The sequence below is a fragment of the Protopterus annectens genome, chromosome 6.part0 (assembly GCF_019279795.1).
Source record: "Protopterus annectens isolate FY-2018-M chromosome 6.part0, PAN1.0, whole genome shotgun sequence".
Classification (NCBI taxonomy): Eukaryota; Metazoa; Chordata; order Ceratodontiformes; family Protopteridae; genus Protopterus; species Protopterus annectens.
In genome coordinates this window covers 1,154,080,026-1,154,104,067 of record NC_056737.1, presented here as the reverse complement: position 1 = coordinate 1,154,104,067, position 24,042 = coordinate 1,154,080,026, and the positions used below count along the sequence as shown (strand labels likewise).

The window sequence follows — 24,042 nt, the reverse complement described above, 5'->3', positions numbered from 1 at the left end:
GAGAGAAGAGGCATAGGGACATCATTTTCCAGAGACTACTGATTACCAGAGAGCCTGACAACTGATTCATAGGTGCCAGCTTGGAATTTATTGTAATATTTTGCTGCTAGTCAGAGAAGGAGCAGAAGGAATTGATTCCTGACTCTCTCTGATTGGGAAGTGAGCATATGTGTGTGACTCTTCCTGATTGGTCTGGTTGCTATTCAGGGCATATACCTGGAAAATGCTACAACAAGCCAACAGACTCATGCTTCTTCTGAGACAAGACTGTTGCTCGCCGAAGAACCTGAGGCCTGCTTCTCATCTTGGGATTGGTACTACTGATTTGCTTCTGGTGAGAGAAGAAGCAAAGGAACATTGTATCCCAGAAGTGTGAAGCTGTGGTGAGACCAGCACTAGTAGTAGCCAGTCAGTAGCCAATCAGGCAACTCCCCTCTTTTCATCATTCTTGGCAAAGTTGTTTTTTTTCTTTTCAATAAGTACTGCTTGATTAGCTGCTGTCTAATCTAACTTCAGAATATCTCCCTAAATTCTTCATCCATAAATCGTCGGGGTCTATTTATTAGTTTCCTCTCAAGTATTGACAGATGCCTTGAGGTGACAATTTTCCTGTAAAATCACTCTTGAAATTTCATCAATACCTAGTCATGCGCAGGGCAACTAGTCTGCAGGGGCAAGCACTGCCCCCAGAGTTACAAACCAAATACTCCTGACATTACTTTATATTCTCACTGCAACCATCTGATCAATAAACAAGGGCCTGTTGCCATGGATATGAACTTTCTCACTATCTCATTTACCAGCTTTTTTGATATGGCCATCCTGACGCAATGTATAAATTGCCTCATGTTTATTGACAACCAACAAATTCTCAGGCAAACTAATAAGGTATGTGAGAGATGTATTTACACAGTGTCACTGGAAGCAAAACTCTCACATCAAAGCACTCCTAAGGTCAATCAGGTTGTCAATAGTACACATGATGCACTCATCACACACAATCCAAAGCAGACACATGAACCCACATGTGCTGTGGCACTTAAATGTAACCTTCCTAAACCTCAGAGACCTACTAGATGAAGTACGCATAACAAATACCCTCAGCAGCTCCGAATGCATTCTCAAAACAACACCCACATCAACACATATGACTATATATCTCCTGGAGCCTGTACTTCTAAGCCCATAAGGCAAGCCACTATACAGTCCAACATTCTGGTCATTGGAGACCCCATTGTGAGACACACTGATGTACATCTCACACGGGTGAGTAAGTTATGGTCAGTTGCTTATCAGGGACCAGGATCCACTACATCACACATGCATTCAGGTCATTGGACCACAGGTACCAATTTGACTCAGTCATAGTTTGTGTATGTAAATGATCTGAGACGTACCTTCTTAGACAATATGAAGGGAGACATCATGGAGCTCTTCGAATATGTGTCCCATGCTGGTTTGAGCCTAGCACTGAGCAAAATTTTACCTTCTCCAAGGATGATGCCTCAATATGAACAGAAGGTGAATTAGTTTAATTATTGATTTAGTGTCTGGTGTCGTTCTAAAGGGGTGCAATATTGGTCAGCATGAAAGGAGATGGCCAACAGAGCACACTGCTTTACCAGGATGGTCTGCACCTCTCCCCTCTAGGCTTTTGAATATTAATTAAGATTTTGTCATTCCCCAAAGTGTCTTTTTTTTAAGCAATGCCAAACTGAAAGTACTTATGACATAGCAAACCAAAACCAAGAAAATCTAAAGGTGTTACTGCTCAGTGCTAGGAGACTAAATAAGAAACTCAACTCATCCTAGTGAATGCTGGTGTTTGTGCAGTCATTGCGACATGGTTTAAAGCCATGGAGAGCACACCAGCAGTGCAAGCCTATAATGCCTTCCAAACATTTGAACCATCTACTACAGAGACAGGGGACTAAAGGAGGATGTGTCTCAATTTACATCAAAAATAAATATACTTCAAGGCTGGACATACAAAGCAATGTACTCAAGCTTCTCCGTGGTCACGTCACTATAGGCAAAATCCCATACCACTTCCTGGTGAGATATATGTTCCCCCTCTATGACTCAGGAAGTCCAAAACATATATTTAAGCTTATTGAAAACATTTACCACCCAACCCAATACGATATTCAAGTGGACAGCTTTAATTACCACACTATTAACTGGGAATTATATATGACACCAAATTTGCAGGCACAGAGATTTCAAGATTTTGTAAACATAAATTGCTTGGTCCAGATTGTCAGTAAGCCAATCAGGGGTACAAACATACTGGATCTGGTCCCCTCTAATATGGGAGAGTGTTGTACACTCCCTAGAGTAATGTCTTCTCTGGTAAGGTCAGACCACAAAATGGTTTCCTTTGAAGTAAAAATAAAGCCTGGCACCCCAGCTAACCCTGGAAGGTACAGGAACTACTGTAAGGATAACTTTCTACAGTTAAGTGATAACCTGCCAAGATCACTATTTCCAGAACAAAAAAATCAAACACATGATGCATCCTTTCTGCTTCCACATGCTTAGCTAGGGCGCTCATCTCTTTTTTATTGACTATGTCCCTCATATGCTCCAAGATACATTCCTTTAGCATTCTGTTAGTTTTCCCAATATAATAAAAACTTTACAGTACTGACAAAAACTAAGATATACAACATTTCCTGTCCTGCAGTCTGCATAGAACTCTACCGCTATTCTAAAGTTCTGTTTGGGATGCATGAAAATGTAACCTGAGAATATGTACCTGCAAGCTGTACGATTTTTACATGGGTAGGTTCCTAGAACCTGAGAAGATGTACCTACAAGCTGTACGATTTCTACATGGGTAGGTTCCTAGAACCTGAGAAGATGTACTTACAAGCTGTACGATTTCTACATGGGTAGGTTCCTAGAACCTAAGAAGATGTACCTGCAAGCTGTACGGTTTCTACATGGGTAGGTTCCTAGAACCGATTTGTACATGGGTAGGTTCCTATCCTATTTGACAATTCCTTAAATTTTATATTTGACGTTTTGTAACATAGCTGTCTTTTTAATGACTTCTTGTTTATAAAAGAAAAACGTGGTACAGAATCAATAACATCCTCCAATTCTTTTGTAGCTGTAAGGATGTTCCAGTTCTTCTTAAAAATCTCACAAAATAAATTAATGTCACTGGCATAGGATATGGGGAACCTATGTTTTTCTCTTGTGGGATTGCATTCAGATGGTTCTGAAAATAGTGGTTGAAAGCATTAGAGGGGGTGACATAAAGAATAGAACCAAAGAGGCAGAACAGAGATGGATCCCACAGCTGAATGCTGATAAACCCCAGGGATTAATGAAATGGTATCCCTAAAACCATTTCTAAAAGCAAGACCACTTAAACATTGAATTCTCAGTAAAAGACATGTTTTATATATGCTATGCATTATTTTAGGAACAATGTTTGGTATAAAGTGTGAATAGCATCAAGTTTTAACCATGATTAATATGAGGTATTTAAATATTATTGTAGGATATTTATTTGTATATATATCATATTTTTTAACCGATGACTCTATACCTATTAAGTATGATAACTGATTCTGTGTTTTGATTGGTTTCTTAGCAGTTTAAATTCACTGAGATAGTTCATGTATTTTAGTCTGAAGAAGCGATCAGGAAGACTGCAGAAGCGCTTACTCTTGGATTTTATTTGTTTGCATATTAAACCGTGTTTATTCCTTTTAGCCGTGGCTGTTCATGTTCAAAACCGCTATTACTAGGGCTGGTAGCATTTAGCATCTACCTGTAAAAATATACAAACCAGGGCTTTTGCTGAGATCTTTGGCAGATGCTGGGAGTCATAAAACAATCGCATTCCTTCATTCTTCAAAAGTAGCAATTAGTTCTGTCCAAGGACAATACAAAAAGTTTTCTAGTACAGACTTTATGTCTCTGGCTGGATTGAAACCTGTCTTTATGGCCTATAAAGTAATTTAAGTTCAGGTATTTTTCTACAGTTTGCTGGACTGAGGTAGCCCTCCAGTTTCCTCTGTTAACATATAAATTTAGACATTTACAGTAGTGCATGCACATTCTGTTCTCTAGTAGGGCACACTGTGGATACATTTTAAAACACAGCACTTTACAAATACATTTTCAACACAAACATCTGTACAGAGTAGCTTGGTATGCACATGACATACAAGTTCTAATGCATTTGTAACACAAGCATCTTATATAAATTAGTTTGGTATTTACAAATGACAAAATTATTTACAAAATTCTAGCAAGCTGTGCTGGCAGTATCTCCTTTTTACACATTCCCCAGGAAGGGCTGTGACACAGAAATAACAGGTCTTAGAGCCGTGGATTAAAAATAAATGCCAAGAAACGTATCCTGCAGGAAGATCACCACCACTGGTAACTACCATATTGACCACACACCTCTAAGAGTCAACCCAGTAGTTAGGGACTTGGGGGAAACATGTAGGCAGTATCTTGGCCTTTGACCACCGTGTGTCTACTGTAGTGAGGAAATCATTTTATGTTGTGCAGCTTTTAAACAAAGGTATGACATATAGGACCAAAGTGGTTGTTATTCCACTGCATTTGGCACTTATAAGACCTATTATTGAGTACAATGCTCCTTTTGGTATGTACCTAACCATGCACATCAAACAACTGGAACATTCACAGAGGTTCCTCACTAAAAGAATAGAGGGCATAAGTAACATGTCCTATGCAGAGTTCCCCCCAACCCAATTCAAGAGTAACCTGGATAACTGGATAGGGAACTGGAAATGAATCGCTGGACTGGCACTTATATCTTTAATGAACACAGGCAGCTTATAAATGGTTCATCTCCCAAGCTCCTGCTTGAAAATGTTTCATCTTCCAAGCCCCTGTTTACACTACCAAGAGTACCAGAACATGTCAGAGATTGTTGGATGCATATCTAGGCTTACAAAGGTCCCAGTGTTTGTTAGCCTAGTCCATACCTATGCACCTATAGTTTCTGCAGTCTGTAGTTGGACCACCTTTATGGGGTGGCATCATCAGTGCTGTAAGGCATATACTTTTGGAACTGAACCTGTGGCCAAGCTCAGGTTAAGTACTGATGGAGACTTTCCACAAGAGCATGTTTAGCAGTATTTAAGAAACAGCCCAGTATATTATCTGGTCAAATGGATGAAGTGTTCTTCATATTGAAAAGCATTTTCACTACGTGTTCTTTAGTGATGATAAGGAGATTGAAAGACATCAGGATCATAGGTGTTTGGACAGTCATCCCAAGAGTGGAATTCACACTATCTGTATTTGTTATTATATTGACTATGTCTGCCAGATCAGAGTAGGCTTTTCCATTTAGTATGAGCTCCATACATTGTTGATTAATGTTTCCTAGTTCCCTAATATAACTAAAGAAGGATTTGTGATTGTTCTTGGCTTCAGATATCAACTTGATTTCTGTCTGGTTGCTAATTGCTTGTGTTACAGATAGGGCATGTCTGCAAAAGAGCTTGAGTAAATTGACCATTTAAGCACAGGAGAATAATATGCTGATAAATACATCAAACACTATGCATACTGTAAGCTGTATAAAAATATTTTTAAGTCGAGGAAATCAGAAATGATGAAATCATTGTTTCTAAGTTATATCAGACCCAGGCTAGAATATGGAATAATAATTTGGAAACCTTACAAGGAACCTACGAAAGGTAAATTGGAAAGAGTACAGTGAAAAATACATCTGTGGAGGTGTACATTTGAGTTCTTATGAAAGATTAAAATATATACGGATGTACAGCATCTCATATAGATAGTTAAGAGGAGACCTTGTTCAGGTGTATGGGACATTTAGAGACAACTACTTCTGGGAATGGTTGGGGTTATCAGAGTAATAGAGAATGATCAGACAGGCTGTATAATAAAGTACAGGGGTCCAAATATTGAGATGATGAAATCTGCATGAAAAGTTGAGTAGTATTAATGGAACTGAATCCATCCTCAAGTCTTGGTGAGTACCTTCGTGTGGTGGACCTTGTTTTCATAAAATCTCATCAAAATGACACTGATATACAGACTGTTGTATCTAATATAGCATATATCATGGAAGATGTAGATTAAAAAAAAAAAACAGCTGGTGGCAAAAGTCCTATGGTAAAAAAATTACCCAATCCTGGTATGCACACTGCTGACAGAACTATAAAAAATGGCAGTGTGGAATTATCAAGAGATGGAAGCATTCCTACAATGGGGTTAGGCCATGCTCAGAAGGAGGATGGGCCTCTTCTTGTAGAAAGAAGTAGTATTCCAGAAAAAATAAAAAACTGATAGGTCAAAAAAGAGCCGTGAAGATGATATAGTGGACTATTGAAGATAAGGAAGAAATTACGTATTGTTACTTTTATGCAAAAAGCTCAGAATTTCCAGACCGAAGATATTTAGAAAGCTAAAGAGAGAAATTAAATTAAAGAAAATTGTTTGCACAAGAAAAACTGCCAAAAGCTTCAAATGCAAATTTGTGCTCACTAGTAGAACATATCCTTAAGTGTGAATGTATAAATGGTAAAACCCAGAGATTTTTGAAAAAAATAAAAAAGAAACATGGACATAGGAAGGAAAAAAGATCTGATATAGTAAAATATTTATGCAAAGGAGAAAGCAAAATTAAACAATACAAAAAAGTAGCACCAAAGACATTTGAAGAGAAATACAGGCAAAGGTACCTAGATGGATAATTTCACAATACAAAAAAAAAAAAAAAAGAAAATAAAAAAATAAGGGGGGAACATAGATCACTGGGTTTGTAAGGTAGAAGTTATATAATCTGAAGTTATGGAATACCTACACAGTGAAAAATTTAGTAGAATCAAAAGTAATCAATACAAAAAAAAGCAGCACCAAAGATATTTGAAGAAATATACAAGCACCAAGATATGGAACATTTGATAATACAAAAAGTAGGAAAACAAAAGGGGAAGTAGAAAAGATGAGTAATGCAGAAGTTAAGGAAATTGAAACAGAAGTTATGTATTACCACTGAAGTGAAGGATTTAATGCAGAAAATCCAACACGGGTAATGTCACAGCATGATAGTATAACGAGTCACCCAAATTAAGGAGAAACAGGTGGAACAGGAGGAATCTGATGACTTACCAAATGATGATGCTCTGAAGCCTTCAGTTGGAAACCAGTACAAAAGCTTAGTTGGAGTTGCACAGCAAATGAAGGAGCAGGAAACAGTGGCAACTCCAATGCAGGCAGTCTTGTGGAGTGATGGGCCAATGAGTTCCCATATGAAGGAGCAGCAGATGATACAGGATAAAGCTGAAGAAGATATGTCACAGGAAGATGTTCTGGAACTTTCTATAGAATGTGCACCACAAACAGCCAGCAAAGAATGTGCCCTGTTTATAAAAAAAATATTTAAGGGAAGAGTTGCTTGATTTAGTGGAGATGGATAGACATATTAAGATCAATGAAAGAAATTGATTATAGAAAGTAAATGAGAACCCGGATGTTAGAAGTCTGATAAAACAGATGAACACAGTAATCAAGACTATTAACAGAAATCCATGTAGTAAAAGTAAATAGGATAAATTATTGTGCAGGTGAATTAATAACATATAAATTCTTAGCACAACAAGACAGAGCAATAAAGGAAAGGAAGAGAAGAAATAAAATGCCGTCATGAAAGCATTGAATAGAGAAAACTATAAAGCAAATAGGACAAGAAGTGTCACTGTTAGAAGAGTATACAAGAGGGAATGATCAACAGAAATACTTAGAAAGCTAGACGTGATAAAAGCAATGTGCAGTATCAGACAAGACCAGGCTCTTTCATTCACTATTGCAAATAGCAAACTAAAGATATCATCACAGGCAGAAAAACTTAGGAGATGTGCAGATAAAAAGTATAAAATAATCAATTCATTGATGAACCCCCCCCCCGAAAAAAAACGTTTTATAGAGAACTGTGAAACAAAGCAAAAGGAATAGAAACCCCATTAAAAAATAGAAGGAATATGCACATTTTGGAGAAATATTTATGAAGATCCTGTGGAACATAACAAAGATACTTAATGGATAGAAAAAAATAAAAGAAACAGTAAGAAGATCAAATGTATATGATATGAAATAGGATGAAGTAACGGCCAGAGAAACTGAAAACAAACTGAGAAAAGCTCCTAAGAGGAAAACCTCAGGCCCAGATATAGTAGCTAATTTATGGCTAACTGTATTAACATCTTTACACAAAGATTTAGCCCTGAGTAAGACTTCCTTGTATGCGCATCCCAGACATACACTAGCCTGGTTAACAACAGGAGAAATAATGCTTCTGCTTAAGAGAGAACTGTAAGCCATTTTAATAACAATATAGCAATATCTTGCCTGCAGGAGATCTACAAATTATGTACTGGAATTGTTGCAGACAGAGTTTATAGTCATTTAGTTAAAAATTCAGTCACAACAGTAGAACAAAAGGGTAAAAAAAGGTCATAAGGAAGAAAAGACAATTTGTTGCTAAATAAAACCATACTACAGAATTGTAAATGTGGAGAAATTAAAGTATGACCCTAGATTATGAAAAAAACATTTGACAGCATCCCACATTCATGGATAAAGAGTGCTTACAGATATCTAAGATACTTCCTGGAATGATCAATTAAACTACAGTGACCTTGAAAAGTGGGAAACCTCTTTAAAGCTATACCATGTTAAAGGCCAAATTATTATCTGAGGGATAAAAATTCAAGGGGAGATATTCCATGGTGATTCTTTGCCACTGCTGTTGTATTGTCCTGTCCTTAACTCATTAAACTGTCTACTTAATAGATTAAGTCTTGTTCACAGTTTGGCTCACAGAAAACCACCTCAGTTAAAGACTATACTTTTTCTGAATGACTTAAAACTGTATAGTTCATCAGATGAACAGTAGAAACCACAACTGCAAGTGGTTAAAACTTCCTCAGATGATATAAGAATAATGCCATTTGGTCTTGATAAATGTACATATATAATGTTTAAAGCAGGAAAGATGGATTACCAAGAAAATATCAATCAAGAACAGGGATGTTTAAAGAACCTGAGCAGGAGGTAGTGAATAAATATTTGGAAAACGATCGAGGATCAGCAATAAATAATGAACAAGTGTGATTAAAACCCAGTATGGAATACTTCAGAAGACTAAAACATGTATTGAAAACAGCCTTAACATCTAGGAATAAAGTCCAAGCTGTAAACCAATTTGCTCTTCCTGACTAGCCCAAAAAATATTGGATCAGTTGGAGAGATAAACAAGAAAAATGGTTCACACTTATCAAATGATATATAAAAATTAGTGTATATGAAATCACACCAGAAGCAGACATAAATCAGACAGCAACGGAATCTGCCAAAAAGAAAAAAAAAAAAAAGTATATAAGGAGAAGGATCAGATGAGAAGGAAAAAAGTGTGGAAAAGTCATAAATATAGTAGCAGGTATACAGATCTCCTGGTCCATGTTGATCAGGATTTGATGCAGGAATGGTTAAGGAGGAGTGAGTTGATACCAAAAGGTAAAGGGTTAATAATGGCAGCACAGGATAATGGATTGTGTACACATTGATTTAGAAAGTTCACTGAACATGCTAGAGAAACAGACAAATGCAGGCTGTGTAAAAAGTAATTGGAAACATTCAGACATCTTCTTTCTAGGCATGATATACTAATGGCCATTTGACAAACCAGTAAGGTCAAATGGACTGTTCCTCTACTCTTACTATGTAGCCAAAACCAGGACTAGCCTATCAGTATCTATCAGTCAAGTCTTCCATCACAAAACCTTCAAGGTCTTCCTTAAAAAACATATTTCCAAATCCTAGATTTGTCTGTGTTTTTCTCCTGCTTAGTCTATGTCTCCTGCCCCTCAACCTATACCTTAACCACTCCAAAACATTTCTTACCCCTTCCTCTCAACTGTTGACTTACTTTCTTGTACAATTTCCATTTAGCATCCTCCATCTAAAAATATCTATCTATATATATCTAATGCATCTATATATGTGTGTATATCTATTATCTTTGATGTAATGCACTATATCAATTTATGTACTTTTGCCTGAAATGTCAAATTTTTCATTTATATTTTTGTTATGTTGTTGCCGTTTCTGTTTATTTGTGGAGGTTTTCTCCCCAGGCCTTCACTGAAAATGGGTAATCTCTGCCCAGTTGGTCTTTCCTGGTTACCAGATGCCAAATAACTAACTAGCTAAATAAATAAATGTCAGAGGGTCTGTACACTGAAAGGCACGATGATGAGGCAAGACTGTTGCATTGGGGATTGTACAAACACTACAATATAAAAGTAGCTGAGAAGCATTGAAAGCATGAACCAGGGAGCATTATAGAGAACAATGTAGCGTACATCACATGAGATCACCAATTACTATCAGTTCAAAAAATAGATGTGATTCAACCAGATGTTGTAGTCCATGAAAAAAGACAGATGTAGCAGTGATTCTTGAAATGTCTACACTCAGTGATTACAGCGTCTTATGTCCGGAAAGAAAAAAGTCATAAAATAGCAGGATTTGCAGGCAGAAATGAGAGCAGTGTGAGGGAAAGCTACCGAGACATTCCACATAGTAGTAGGTGCAATGGGTGTAATAATAAAGCACAGTAATACTGAAATATGCTGTCAATGTATGTAACTCAGTTGTTGTTTGTCTTTCGGCTTTTCCCGGTTAGGGGTCACCACAGCGGAACTCCATTCCACATAGTAGTAGGTGCAATGGGTGCAATAATAAAGTACAGTAATACTGAAATATGCTGTCAATGTATGTAACTCAGTTGTTGTTTGTCTTTCGGCTTTTCCCGGTTAGGGGTCACCACAGCAGAACTCCATTCCACATAGTAGTAGGTGCAATGGGTGTAATAATAAAGTACAGTAATACTGAAATATGCTGTCAATGTATGTAACTCAGTTGTTGTTTGTCTTTCACCACAGCAGAACTCCATTCCGCATAGTAGTAGGTGCAATGGGTGCAATAATAAAGCACAGTAATACTGAAATATGCTGTCAATGTATGTAACTCAGTTGTTGTTTGTCTTTCGGCTTTTCCCAGTTAGGGGTCACCACAGCGGAACTCCGGTCCGCTAATGAATGGCAGTTGGTTTTTATGGTGTCGAGTTGCCAGCCCGATGCCCAACCTTCAACGAAGGCATGCCCATTCAATGCATTTCTTTTTAATGCCCACTCAACCGTGGGGAGGACATGCAAACTCCACACAGAAGGCACTTCCAACCCAAGCCGAGAATCGAACAGGAGAACCTCTTGCTGTGAGGCAACAACACTACCGCTGCACCACCGCGGAAGTCAATATATGCAACTCAGTATGAAATGCAAAAGGAGTAAATTCTGGTCATTCACTTTTTTAATTTCTCCAAGCCTTTTGGGCTTCTAATACCATGACAGGAATGGACCCCATTCCTAAGTCAAACTACAGTTAAAGTTCATGAAATCAGCATTATTTCAATCTTAGATATTAGCCAAAAGTGCTCTTCACAGCACCCACAGTATGCCCAGTAATTGCTCCTTCTGAAATTAGTATGGTGTTACATGTATTGGTAACATATCCAAGTGTCATTTTAAATTCTTTTTTATAAGACCTGTTGCCCCCTACTACTACTGGAACTGTCTGGGTATCTTTCTTCCACACTACTCTCATTTCTGCCTGCAAATCCTGATATTTTATGACTTTTTGTCTCTCTGTATGCAAGATACTCTAGTCAGTGGGTGTAGCAATTTCAATGATCAATGCTACTCCTGTCTTCTTTTCATGAACCACTATATGTAATTTTCTTGCATCTATCTTTTGAACTGTTAGTAATGGGTGATCCCATGTTATGTAGACCTTATCATTTTCTATAAAGCTTTGTGGCTTATTTTCCAGCGTTTTTCAGCTACTTCAATATTATAATGTTTGCACAATCCCGAGTGCAATAGTCTTGCCAAATTATTATGCCTTTCAGTATACAGTCCTTCTGTCATTAGTATGTCACAACCAGCAACAAGATGTGCAACTGTTTCCAATTCTGTTTTGCAGAATCTATTATTTGTCTGTTTCTCCCACATGTTCATTGGACTTTGTAAACCAATGTGGATGTAGGCCACTATCTTGGGCCGCCAGTATTAAGCTTTTATCTTTTAGTTTGAATTCGCCTCTCCTTAACCATTCCTGCATTTGTTCCTGATCAACATAGGTTCATATGTAGGTACTAGGCTATTAGCCCTAGGGCCTATATAAGCCTAGCCAAAAAGGTACCCTGGCTTTCGCCACCCAAGAAAATTATTTTCTTGTGCCCCTGTCGGGCAGAGCCACAGAAGTGATCCCTGGGGTGAATTTCCCATTTTCCATCCAATCATCAAGATTTTTCTTGAAGAGCGCTAATGAGGAGCTGTTTGACATAGATACGTAGTCTGTTGCAGAGTATGGGAAGTCTCTGGGACAGGAATCTATGCCTCCAGCATGTTCTGTTTATTGTGGTGACAAGGTTTAGGTCCCTAGAGCATGTAGCTCGGAGGGATTGGGATTTCTTTAAGTGGAGCATGTCCAACAGCTCTGGGTTTGATATAGCTTTGTATGTTAGGCAGAAATCCCCTCTGAGTAGGTGATATGTGACGGAGTAAAGCTGGAGTTTTTTGAGACGGTCTGCGTAGGGCATCTGTTTGAGGCCAGTAATTCTCTTTGTGAGGTATTTCTGTGGCCTTTCCAGTTGTTGTAGATGTCTTGTGAGGTACATACCAAAAGGGGTGTTGTACTCTATAACGGGTCTAATGAGTGATGAGTAGAGGGGAACAAAGACCTCTTTTTTTTCTGGATGAGAAACCTTTTGTGATGAGGTGAGCCACATAGAAGGATTTCCTGACCATTGTGGTGATGTGATTATCAAAGGAGAGACTACTGTCCACCTGTGTCCCAAGGTCTCTTATCACACTTTTGGTGTTAAGTAGACTACCACTTATGTGATAGTTCATGGGTACAGAATTTTTACCAAAGGGTGATGACAATACACTTTTTGGCTTTGAACTTGAGGCCATGGCTTTGACACCAGGCATCTGTCTCAGTGAGGCCCTTTTGTAGTATGTCCACATCATTAGGAGTTTCAATTATGGCTCCTAGTTTGCAGTCATCTGCAAACTTTGTTAGCCAAAGACCTTCTGTGTTAGCCTGTACTTCAGAGAAGTAGATACCAAACAGGTGAGGACCCAGGACTGAACCCTGTGGTACTCCACTTGTCACTGGTCTGAAGTCGGACTTGGAGTCTGCTACTTTCACAGTGTGGGTTCTGTCCGTGAGCCAGTTGGCAACCCATCTTGTGACATAGGGCTTTATACCTAGTTTAGTGAGCTTATCTATAATTCCAGAGTGGGGGGTGGTGTTAAAAGCCTTGGCGAGATCTTGATAAGCTGTGTGAACCACCTTACCCTCATCTATGGCTTTGGTGACTGCTTCAAAGAAGTCAATTAGGTTTAGGAGACATGATCTGCCTTTTACAAACCTGAACTGCGTAGGGTCCAGAGTTTGGAGATTACCAAAGTCTGTGTTTATGAGTTCCATGATGATACGTTCCATGGCCTTGCAGACCAGGCTCATCAGGCTAATGAGGCAGTAGTTCCCAGGGTCCATCATGGCTTCCCCTTTATGGAGTGGGATAACCATCATGGTGCGCCATTCAGTGGGCACAAAGCCTGAGGTGAGGCTATGATTGAACATGGTACTTAGGTGGGGTGCCGGTTCATTCTGTAGTTAATGTAGAACGCAGCCTGAGATACTGTCAGGTCCCATGGATGCTGTGTTCTTGGCTTTGGAGAGTGTGTTTTTTACCTGTGCAGCCATGATTACAGGAACTTTGCATTCTTCCGGTATAGAGTTGGGCCCTCTAGGGGTGGGGGGGTGGGGGTAAAGTTAGCACTGAACCAATCTGCCAGGATGTTGGCAATATCAGTTGGTTCTGTATATTTAGTGCCATTGTGCTGTAACTCAGAGCAGATCTGAGTGTAGCCATTGAGATTCTTGACATAGCTATAGAATGCTTTGTGGTTGTCTTTAGAGTCAGTGGCAATTTTGTTTTTGTAACTAGCTTTGGAGGATTTTATGAGGGGATCTCAGCTTCTTACTGAGGTTAACCAGGGAGTTCCTCCAGTCATGGGATTTTACTCTTTTTTGCAACAGTTTCTTTCTTCTGTTGTAGAGTTTGTTTATGGCAGAGGACCACCAGATTGGCTTCCTTTGTTTGATAGCATCTTGGTTCTATTAAGGATAGCATGATCCATGCACTCGTGTAAGTGCTTATAAAGTGCATTTGTGTAGGATTCAGCAGTTGTACTCTATTGTCCATCTGCATGTGTGTCATGAAGTTTGCCACTTCTGTCTTAAGAAGTTTGAAGTTGGCTTTGGAGAAGTTTTTTACAGTGGTTTCCCTAATTGGGGATGGGGGCGGGATGTGGATGTCTAGGGTTTGTGGTCGGATCTGACCAATGAGGAATTGACCTCTGGTGTGGAACATCTGTTACCCATGTTGGTAATGACTAGGTCTAGGATATTGCTGCCCCTGGTGGGGGTGTGAATAAGTTAATCCAAGACGTTGGAATTTATGAATTCCAGAAAACATTGAGCAAAAGAGTTGGTACGAGTAGCTTTCCCAGTTAATGTGGGGTAGTTGAAATTGCCCATTATTAGGGTGTTGGATTGTACCCTAATACGTTCCAGTGTATGAGGTTCTTCTGGGAGTTTTCTGTAATTACAACTATATTCATGCATTTTCCACATTTCTTTCCTGCTCATCTGATCCTTCACATTATATTCTTTCTTTTGTTTTTTTGGGACGTTCAGTTCCTGCCTGATTTTTATCTAGTTCTGATATTATTTCCATTCCCGCTTGAAACTGAAATGCTTCTGCTAGACTTAGAAGGGAAGTCATCTTAGATTTATTCTTCTCGTGTTTCAAAATGTTCACTGTGTTTGGGTCTTGTGAGGTCAGCAGATATGTATGCAGTCCCACAACTGCAGATCTATACATGTAATCAGTTTCGAGGAGGCCCATCCCTCCTTCGGAACGGGGAATATAGAATCTTGATATGTGCTGATTTTTAAAAATCTTTTGATGAGCATGAAGCATCTTTCTTGTTTTCCTGTCTAATCTATCCAACACCTTTTTGGGCCAGTCATTCACTCCAAAACTGTAAGTTAGGACAGGAAGAGCAAATTGGTTTATAGCTTGAATTTTGTTCCTAGATGTTAAAGCTGTTTTCATGATTCATTTAAACTAATTACAGCCGAGTGTGCCTCCAGGCATTTCTGCAGTTACCTGCTACTGTGCCTCTAGGCATCAAATATTACTTGTTAATATTTGCATTAATAATTCCAAAACCATGCTACATACAAGGTATCAGAATATTTTATCTTGATGCATGCATGATGGCAAACACAATTGTATTGATATCTGACCTCTGTTAATGAGCATTTGTTAAAACTGTAAGGTGCTAACTTCATTTTTTAAATGCATAGGCCACACCCACTGGAAGTTAAAGGTACACACTCAAAGAGCTGTACTGGATGGAATGAGTTCATAGGTTCATAGGTTCATAGGTTCATACTAGGCTATCTGCCCGAGGGCATTTATAAGCCTAGCCATAGTTTTGTGGCTTACGCCACCCCTTAGTTTGGAGAAACTATGCCCAAGTCTTCTAAAGTATTCCTTGCTAAGTTTTATTAGCATTTGTTCATGTTTTATTGTTGATCCTTCATCAATTCCCAAATATTTATAAACTCCTTCTTGCTCAAGTTCTTTTATATCACATTCTTGTCCCAAACTGACGTTTTCTTGGTGCTGCAGTTTTCCTGCTTTAAATGTTGCTTTTGCACATTTATCAAGACCAAATAACATTCTTATATCATCTGAAAAAGTTTTGACTACTTGCAGTTCCTCGTCTGATGAGCTGTACAGTTTTAAATTGACAAAGAGAAGATGAGAAGTGTTTACACTTTGTTGGTTTCTGGGAGCCAAATTATAGCCATGACCTAATCTGTTAAGTAGGCAGCTTAATGGGTTAAGGGGAAGGCAGAAGAACAACAATAACAGAGAGTCACCCTGAAATATCTCCCTTAGGATTTTTATCCCTGGGATAATAATTTGTCCTTTTTCATAGCTTAACAGCAAAGTGGTTTGCCACTGTTTCATGACTGCTGTGATGTAATTTATCAGTGTAGGGTGTATCCTATACATTTTTAAGCACTCTTTTATCCATGAATGTGGGATACTGTCAAATGCTTTTTTGTAGTCAATGAATGCCGTACTTAGATTCTTCCCCTTTTTACAGTTCTCCACTTTAACTTTATTCAACAGAAAATGATCCTTTGTTCCGTATGACTTTCTTTTATTACCCTTTTGTTCTATTGCCATAATTGAGTTTTCTTCTAAATGGCTGGAAACTCTGTTGGCATCAATTCCAGTGTATAGTTTATATGTTGTCGGAAGGCAAGTTATTGGACTATAATTTTTAGCATTGCTTGCAGGTTCACTCTTAAGCAGGAGTATTGTTTTTTCCTGTTGTTTACCAGGTTGGTGTCTGTTCAGGGTGCACATATAAATAGTTCTTACTCATGGCTAAATCTTCATTCAAAGATGTTAATACTTTAACAAGAAGTTAGGTACTGCATCTGGGCCTGGGTTTTCATTTAGAGGCTTTTCTTAACTTTGTTTCAATTTCTCTGGCCGATACTTCATCCCATTTCATATCCTGTACATTTGAACTTTTTATTCTTTCTTTTACTTCTTCTATCCATTTATCATCTTTGTTATGTTCCACAGGATATTCATAAATATTTCTCCAAATGTATCTATTTCTTTTTTTTGTGGCCTTTCTATTCCTTTTATCTTGTTTCCCAAATCTTTATAAAACTTTTTTGGATCACATTGTGGGTGTTGCGGTGAACATTTGAGCTAATATCAGAGATCGAAACAATACTGATTTCATGAACTTTAATTATACCTTGACTTTGGAAAGGGGTCCACTCCCATCATGGTATTAGAAACTTAAAAGACTTGGAGAAATTAAACCAAGAGTATATAGGAATGAGAGATGTACTACTTGAGTCTCTTGAGAGAATAAGTAATGCATGGAATAGACTTAAAGATTATATTAAAGCAAGCACTAGTTTTGATATTTTTAAGAACAACGTGGACACTTCTTATGGGAATAATTGCTTTGCTATATCAGTATGCTGGAAGGGCATTGCTGCCCATGCTTGTAATGTTTGTATGTCAGTATGTATGAATGTATTTATGCATGTCTCATCATGGACTTTGGCTGCGGTATATATTAGGCATGGTCAGATCATTCTGCATCATATAAGGTGAATGTGTGCCCTACCCTGGCTGCAAAAAGCAGCCTCTAAAATATACTACTCATCAATTACTGCTACTACATCTGACATTATAGCATGATCCTCTCCCTGTTCAACAAGAAATTTTAATGTACAAATGTGTTGGCAGCCATGGCTGACTGCGTGATTCTTTTATACATTTATAACTCACGCTGCCAACTGGAGCTCAGAAAGATAACATTGCTCATTTTCATATCATTGTTTAGTTATTAGCACTTGATACTGGCCCGGAAATTTTGCTTACATGTACAATGACACTGCTTGTGTCTGAACTGACCCTGCAGTTTGTGCTCCTGCTTTTTGGACAGTTTTGCCTAATGCATTGTGTTGTTTGTTTCTGAACCCCAACAAAGCATTTATTTTCTTTATAACTGGTAACCTGATAAGTACTGGAACAAGTTGACAGCGTTGTCTGGCTTCTTGGATTTTGCAGACCCCAATCTAATAGTGGAATTTTTTAAGTTTTGTCTTCAAAAACATTGTGGTGATTTACCTTGTTGTTTTAAGGCATAGAATACTGTACTTCTGTGTTTACTGCTGTGATGTGAGGTATTGCTAGCTATGCCAGGAGAAGTAGGGAAGTGGATGTGTAACGTATGCCAGCATAGCTAGCTGGAGTTGTTTAAACAATTATATGTCATTTCTATATCAAACTGACTTGTACAGGTGCTTGTGTTAAAATGTACCAACAGTGGGTCCTGCTGGACATAAAATAAATACAACTGCATGTCAGACTGTATTGTAACTGTTGAAAGGAATATATTGCAACAGAAGATACTGGAAGAGAAGAGATTAATCTCAGTCCAGCCAACTTTGAAAAATAGTCTGAAATTAAATTACCTAGTTTAGACCATAAAGATTGTATCTTACAGTTCTGAGCACAGACAAAATGTCTGTGAAAACCAGGACAAGGAATCCTACTGTATTGTCCTTAGGGGTGAAATAAGTGCTACCCTGGATGCATGGGAGCTTTTGAAATGGTTTTATAGCTTCCAGATGCTATAACACATCTTAGCAAAGCTCTATTTGTATGTATTATATCACATAGGTGCCAGATTCTGGTTCAGTTTCTTGTAAAGTGGGTAATCTGGGAGTTGGAGTCAGATGACCAGATGTGATGTCATTATATAGCCAGCACTGAAATGATATTTAGATATTAGTGAAAGATGTCACTCAGCTCTCGGTAGTCTGTTTGTGAATCCTGACAAAGAAGGAGCACTCACCCACATCATCTTGCCTTGCTCTAGTAAGTGAACTAGGGGACAGTAATTCTTTAGATCAGTCAGGAAAATATAATGAGATTAGTTAAGTATTGTTTTTCTGTATCTGTGTGAACCTTTTCATCTGTGTTATTTTTAATATTTTCTATAACTGAATCTCTGGTATTTATTGTAAATAGATATTTAGTATTTTCATGCTCTTTTATTATTTATTATTAAATGTATTTAAACTTTTCATTGTAACTGGACTTTTAGAGAATATGTTAAACTTTGAGAGTACTTATATTTATTTGATGACACTGTGGCCACTTCTGAAAGCCTTGCTGCATTGGTCAAACACTACTATTTGTATTAGTATTAATTTTACTCAGTATAATTGGGTTCCCTTGTAAGAGCCTTAGAGTAACTGGCTTTAGAGTGTTCCGGTAGCAGGACTGAACTCTGCAGCTATGGTCAGTGTGGAGTCTTATTTGGGGCCTGGTGAGAGAGAGGGAAACCCAGCCCCAGGATAGGAGTGTGTTCCCTGTGTGCTCTTAAGGGAAATTGTGCTTGGTGCACAGAGCAGCATCTGAAAGCACTGTGTGTATATTTTTGTTTCAAGTGAATATCCCTTACTGGTGTCAGTGGTGAGGATTGAGGCTCCTTGATTACTGGACCAGAGGAGGGATGTCATGACTGCAATGAGGTCTGAAACACCCAGACATAACAAAATGAATGAAAGGAAGAAAGAACAAAGATCAACTTCACATTGCAGAACAATTCATGTACATGACACTTACATATTTCAAAGTGTGTTTGTAAAACAGTATGGTCACCTGAAGTATGTTCTACAGTCATTTGGCATCTTGATTTTACCATTGAGTTCCTTGTATAGATGCACCATGTAGAGTAACTTATAAAACCATTAACTAACATTTCCAGTATTTGATATTCAAATCCCTATGTGTAGTATATGAATTCTTTGGCTTGCTGTACTTACTCAGATATCCTTTACTGGGGTTGGGAATTTCTTAATTGCTTTTGAAAAAAATGCTAATTAAAGCAGTTTTATAATTCTCTGCAACTGTTTTCTGAATATCCTCCTAATATTGTTTAGGACAAGGAATTTTCTTCTGCTGAGACTGACAAATCTTGTTGAGCCACTCACAAAATACCACTATCAAAGCTGCATGCAAATTACCACTAAGTCCCTGTGACATTTCTTTATTTCCTTCTCATACAATATACATACTTGAGTGCACAGTGGACATTTTCCATGGCTCATTATGTCCACCAGTACTGTCCTACAATTGTAGATTCCCCCGCCCCCAGCCAAGGTATACTGTTGCACTTGTTATGCACATCATCTAGCAGGGACACTTGACATTGTTAACCTAGTCAGTCATATTGACCATGGCAAAGTGACATACCAATCAGTTTTTCAGTTCATCTGTAGGTATGTGTAACTGTAAGACTGACCATCAGACAAAGGCATGATAGTATTATCTCTTTCTTTTTGTATGTGTCTGTTTTATCATAATTCTTCTGTTACAATTTTTTTTGCATTGTCTAACACAGCCATGATTGTGGAGCAGTACTGTTCCCTCCTCGAGCATCCCATTCACCATCTTCTCCAAGACCTGCCTCTTCATTGGGTAACATAGGTCCTGTGTTAAGGAGATGACCTGTAGATGTCCCAGATGGCCTTTGGCCATCGTTCACAGAGGGGATTGCTATTGTTCCCACTCAGATGATGGTGCCGGTGGGTCACAGTTCACAGTTGGAGGAGGTGCTAAAAGATTTTATGGATTACCAGCTCAACACCCACAGTGGCTGCCTGGATGGCATCCTTGTGGGACTTGCAGAGTTGTCCCACTGCCTGGTACTGCCTTATGTGCCCTCTGACTCAGTGCTGAATGGAGAGTATAGTCATGGTGGTGCCTGGTCTCTTTTTGATGCTAGTCTAGGGAGCAAGGTCAATGGCTGAGTCCCCACCCTATCCCTTTCACTGTATCTGGAGATGTGTTCCCACCCTTCTCCTTCACTGCATCTGGATTTGTGTCCCCACCCTGTCCTATTCACTGTATCTAGAGCTGTGTTTCAACCCTGTCCCCTTCACTGTATATGAACCAAAGTTGTGTTTCAACCATGTCCCCTTCACTGTATCCAAATCTGTGTCCCCACCCTATCCCCTTCATTGTATCCAAAGCTGTGTCCCCACCCCATCCCCTTCACTGTATCCAAAGTTGTGCCCCCACCCTATCCCCTTCACTGTATCCAAAGCTGTGTCCCTACCCTATCCCCCTCACTGTATCTGAAGCTGTGACCCCATCCTATCCCTTTCACTATGTCTACAGCTGTGTCCCCACCCAATTCCCTTCACTATATCCAGAGCTGTGCTTATACTATATCCCCTTCACTATATCTGAAGTGGTGTCCCCACCCTATCCCCTTCACTGTATCTAAAGCTCTGGCCCCATCCTATCCCCTTCACTGTATCTGGAGCTGTGTCCCCACCTTAACCCCTTCAGTGTATCCAAATCTGTATCCCCACCCTATCCCTTCACTGTATCCATAGCTGTGTCTCCACCCTATCCCCTTCACTGTATCTGAAGCTGTAGCCACACCCTATCCCCTTCACTGTATTCATGGCTGTGTCTGCACCCTATCCCCTTCACTGTATTCATGGCTGTGTCTGCACCCTATCCCCTTCACTGTATTCATGGCTGTGTCTGCACCCTGTCCTCTTCATTGTATTAGAATCTATGTCCCCACCCTATCCCCTTCACTGTATTCATGGCTGTGTCTCCTCCCTATCCCCTTCACTGTATTCATGGCTGTGTCTCCACCCTATCCCCTTTACTGTATTCATGGTTGTGTCTGTACCCTGTCCTCTTCATTGTATCAGAATCAATGTCCCCACCCTATCCCCTTCACTGTATTCATGGCTGTGCTGCACCCTATCCCCTTCACTGTATTCATGGCTGTGTCTGCACCCTATCCCCTTCACTGTATCTGAAGCTGTAGCCACATCCTATCCCCTTCACTGTATTCATGGCTGTGTCTGCACCCTATCCTCTTCATTGTATCAGAATCTATGTCCCCACCCTATTCCCCATCATTGTGTCCGAGGCTTTGCCATACTTTTTCTCTTGTATCAGCTAGATAGATGCTTCAGCTCATCAACGTGAAATTGTAGATGTTACACTCTTTCATCCCTGTTTGATACAGAAGATCACTGAGTGCACACTTTCTGTTTGGACACCATCATTGACCTTCTTTATGTGGTATATTCTCCATATCTGTGTGGCTGTGAAATTAATATATTTAAATAAGAGAGGAGTTGGGGTACAAATGCTTTCATGAGTGCTTTTAAGGACTTGAAACTTCAACTGCTTTTTTTTCATCCAGTTGAAGCTTAAGGTACTTTATAATTGGGGAAATGTTACTATTGTACTATCTAATTATTGTATATTGCTTATATTTCTGTGGAGCTTTTCTCCCTAGACTCCTCTGAAAATGGGCTTCTGGCCCAGTCGGACTTTCCCAGTAAACAAATGTAAATAAATAAATAAATAACTATATCAATAAATGCCACCTCCACCTTTTATTGCAGTTATTTAACAGTGTCACCACTAACTTTTATTGCAGTTATTTAAGCTCATTTTAGTTAAATAAGTCTAGACTTGTCAAGAGTCCAAAGTAAAATATAGTAGAAATCTCATTCAGAAAAGCAATACAATTATTTGTTATAAAACTAAGAAATAATTAAGAATTAAATAAATGTTATAGATACAAAAACACCATTCAGTATTCTTCAAGCAATTTTACAAACATAAAATCAACATCAGAAAGAAATTGAACATATATTTGCTTGACTATTAAGGATTTATCTGTCTGTCTATCTATCTATCTATCTATCTATCTACTCAAATGTTTTGTATAAATCACTGTGGAGCTTTTCTCCCCGGGCCTCCAGTAAAAATAGGTACTTTTTGGCCCAGTGGACCTTCCCAGTAAACAAATGCAGATAAATAAATAAATTATATCCATCTGTCTCCAGACATCGGTCTGTCTGTCTCCATCTATCTGTCTATCAGTCCATGCAAACATGTATACATAGATGCAATCATCATCCTAGGAGTCTGAACATAAATGTATATTCAGAATGCATAATTTTTGCAGGGCTATGTCCGTTTTTGTACAACTTAAAGATTTGCCTTCTCATATGGACTTTTGTTTTACATACTTTTCCACTGTAAGCTGTTTAAATAAAGTTTCTCTTGAAGGACACAGATGGTTTTGGACTTTCAAAATGATTACCACCCTACTTCTCTTGAGTTTGCCTTGTCAGAATGTCTGGCAAGACTCGAAGAATGCATTTCTTGTCTGCTGTATCAGCTGTATACATTCCTATGATATATACTAAAATATTAGGACATAACTTTTTATTGTTACACATGAACAAAACTAATTAAATATATTGATTCATCTTCTGACTCAGTTTTAGCTTTCAAGCTATTATAACAAATAAGTAATTTACAAAAGTTATGTTTTTCTTGTAATGGGTACCAAAAATATGATTTGTATTTCTTTTTAGTGACCACTATGTGAGTGTAGTCACATGGGTAACAGACAACAAGATCAGTGTACAGTGGCTGAAAAGGATCCAGAACGTTTCAGTGTTAGCCATCTGTGATTACAGTACTAATAAATGGGACTGCCCATTAGCAACGGTAAGTTAAAACTTTAAAAATCTATATATGATGGTTTTGTGTTGTATTAAATGTAATGGTTTTATTATGGAGTATTCTAAAAAGGACAGTTGTACACTTCTCACCAGGGTCTGGGTTTTATATATATCTTTATTCATAGATTATGGATTCTATTCAAGAAAGGAAAGGCAGCCTGTGGTGTGGGAATATACAAAATACTGAAGGTTATGAACCCACCGTAGTACATACATACACGTGGTGCCAGTTACCCTAAGTTCATGGTGTCCACAGGCACTACCGTGATCTGAATTCAACCAAGACTTCAGACAGTTTACTTCATTACATGCAGAGTCTAGTATTAGTTGAGAGAGCATTACAAATCCTAGTGCCATCTGCCCTCTAATGAGGGAAGGGAGTAAGGCCCAGTTGCTGCAGTGACTATTCCATAAGCGGAGTAACAGGGAGAAGGGTCTTGAGTGTTTCGAATCTGGGACGTGAAAAGATATTCTAGTGATCACTGGTACAGTAGCATAGGGTGCCTAGTGTATTCACTGGGCATGCAATATCAAATGCATAATTATCAACAGGTAGCAACTGTCTGAAACCCGAGGACCATAAGATCAGCCCCTACTTGGTAAAGAAGACCCAATAAATAGAATGGTCATGCCATCTGTCCAACAGAACTACACAGTCTGCTCAACAGGCAAAAACTA

At 38.7% G+C, this 24,042-nt stretch overlaps 1 protein-coding gene across 1 annotated transcript in view; it reads left to right on the top strand.

The window, feature by feature from the left end:
* Positions 1-24,042, top strand: part of LOC122804723 (dipeptidyl peptidase 4-like) — a 1,230,541-nt gene that overhangs the window by 608,242 nt on the left and 598,257 nt on the right. Inside the window, exon 11 of the mRNA XM_044074775.1 lies at positions 23,215-23,350. Coding sequence (XP_043930710.1) covers positions 23,215-23,350 — 136 coding nt within the window. The remainder of the gene's footprint in view (positions 1-23,214; positions 23,351-24,042) is intronic.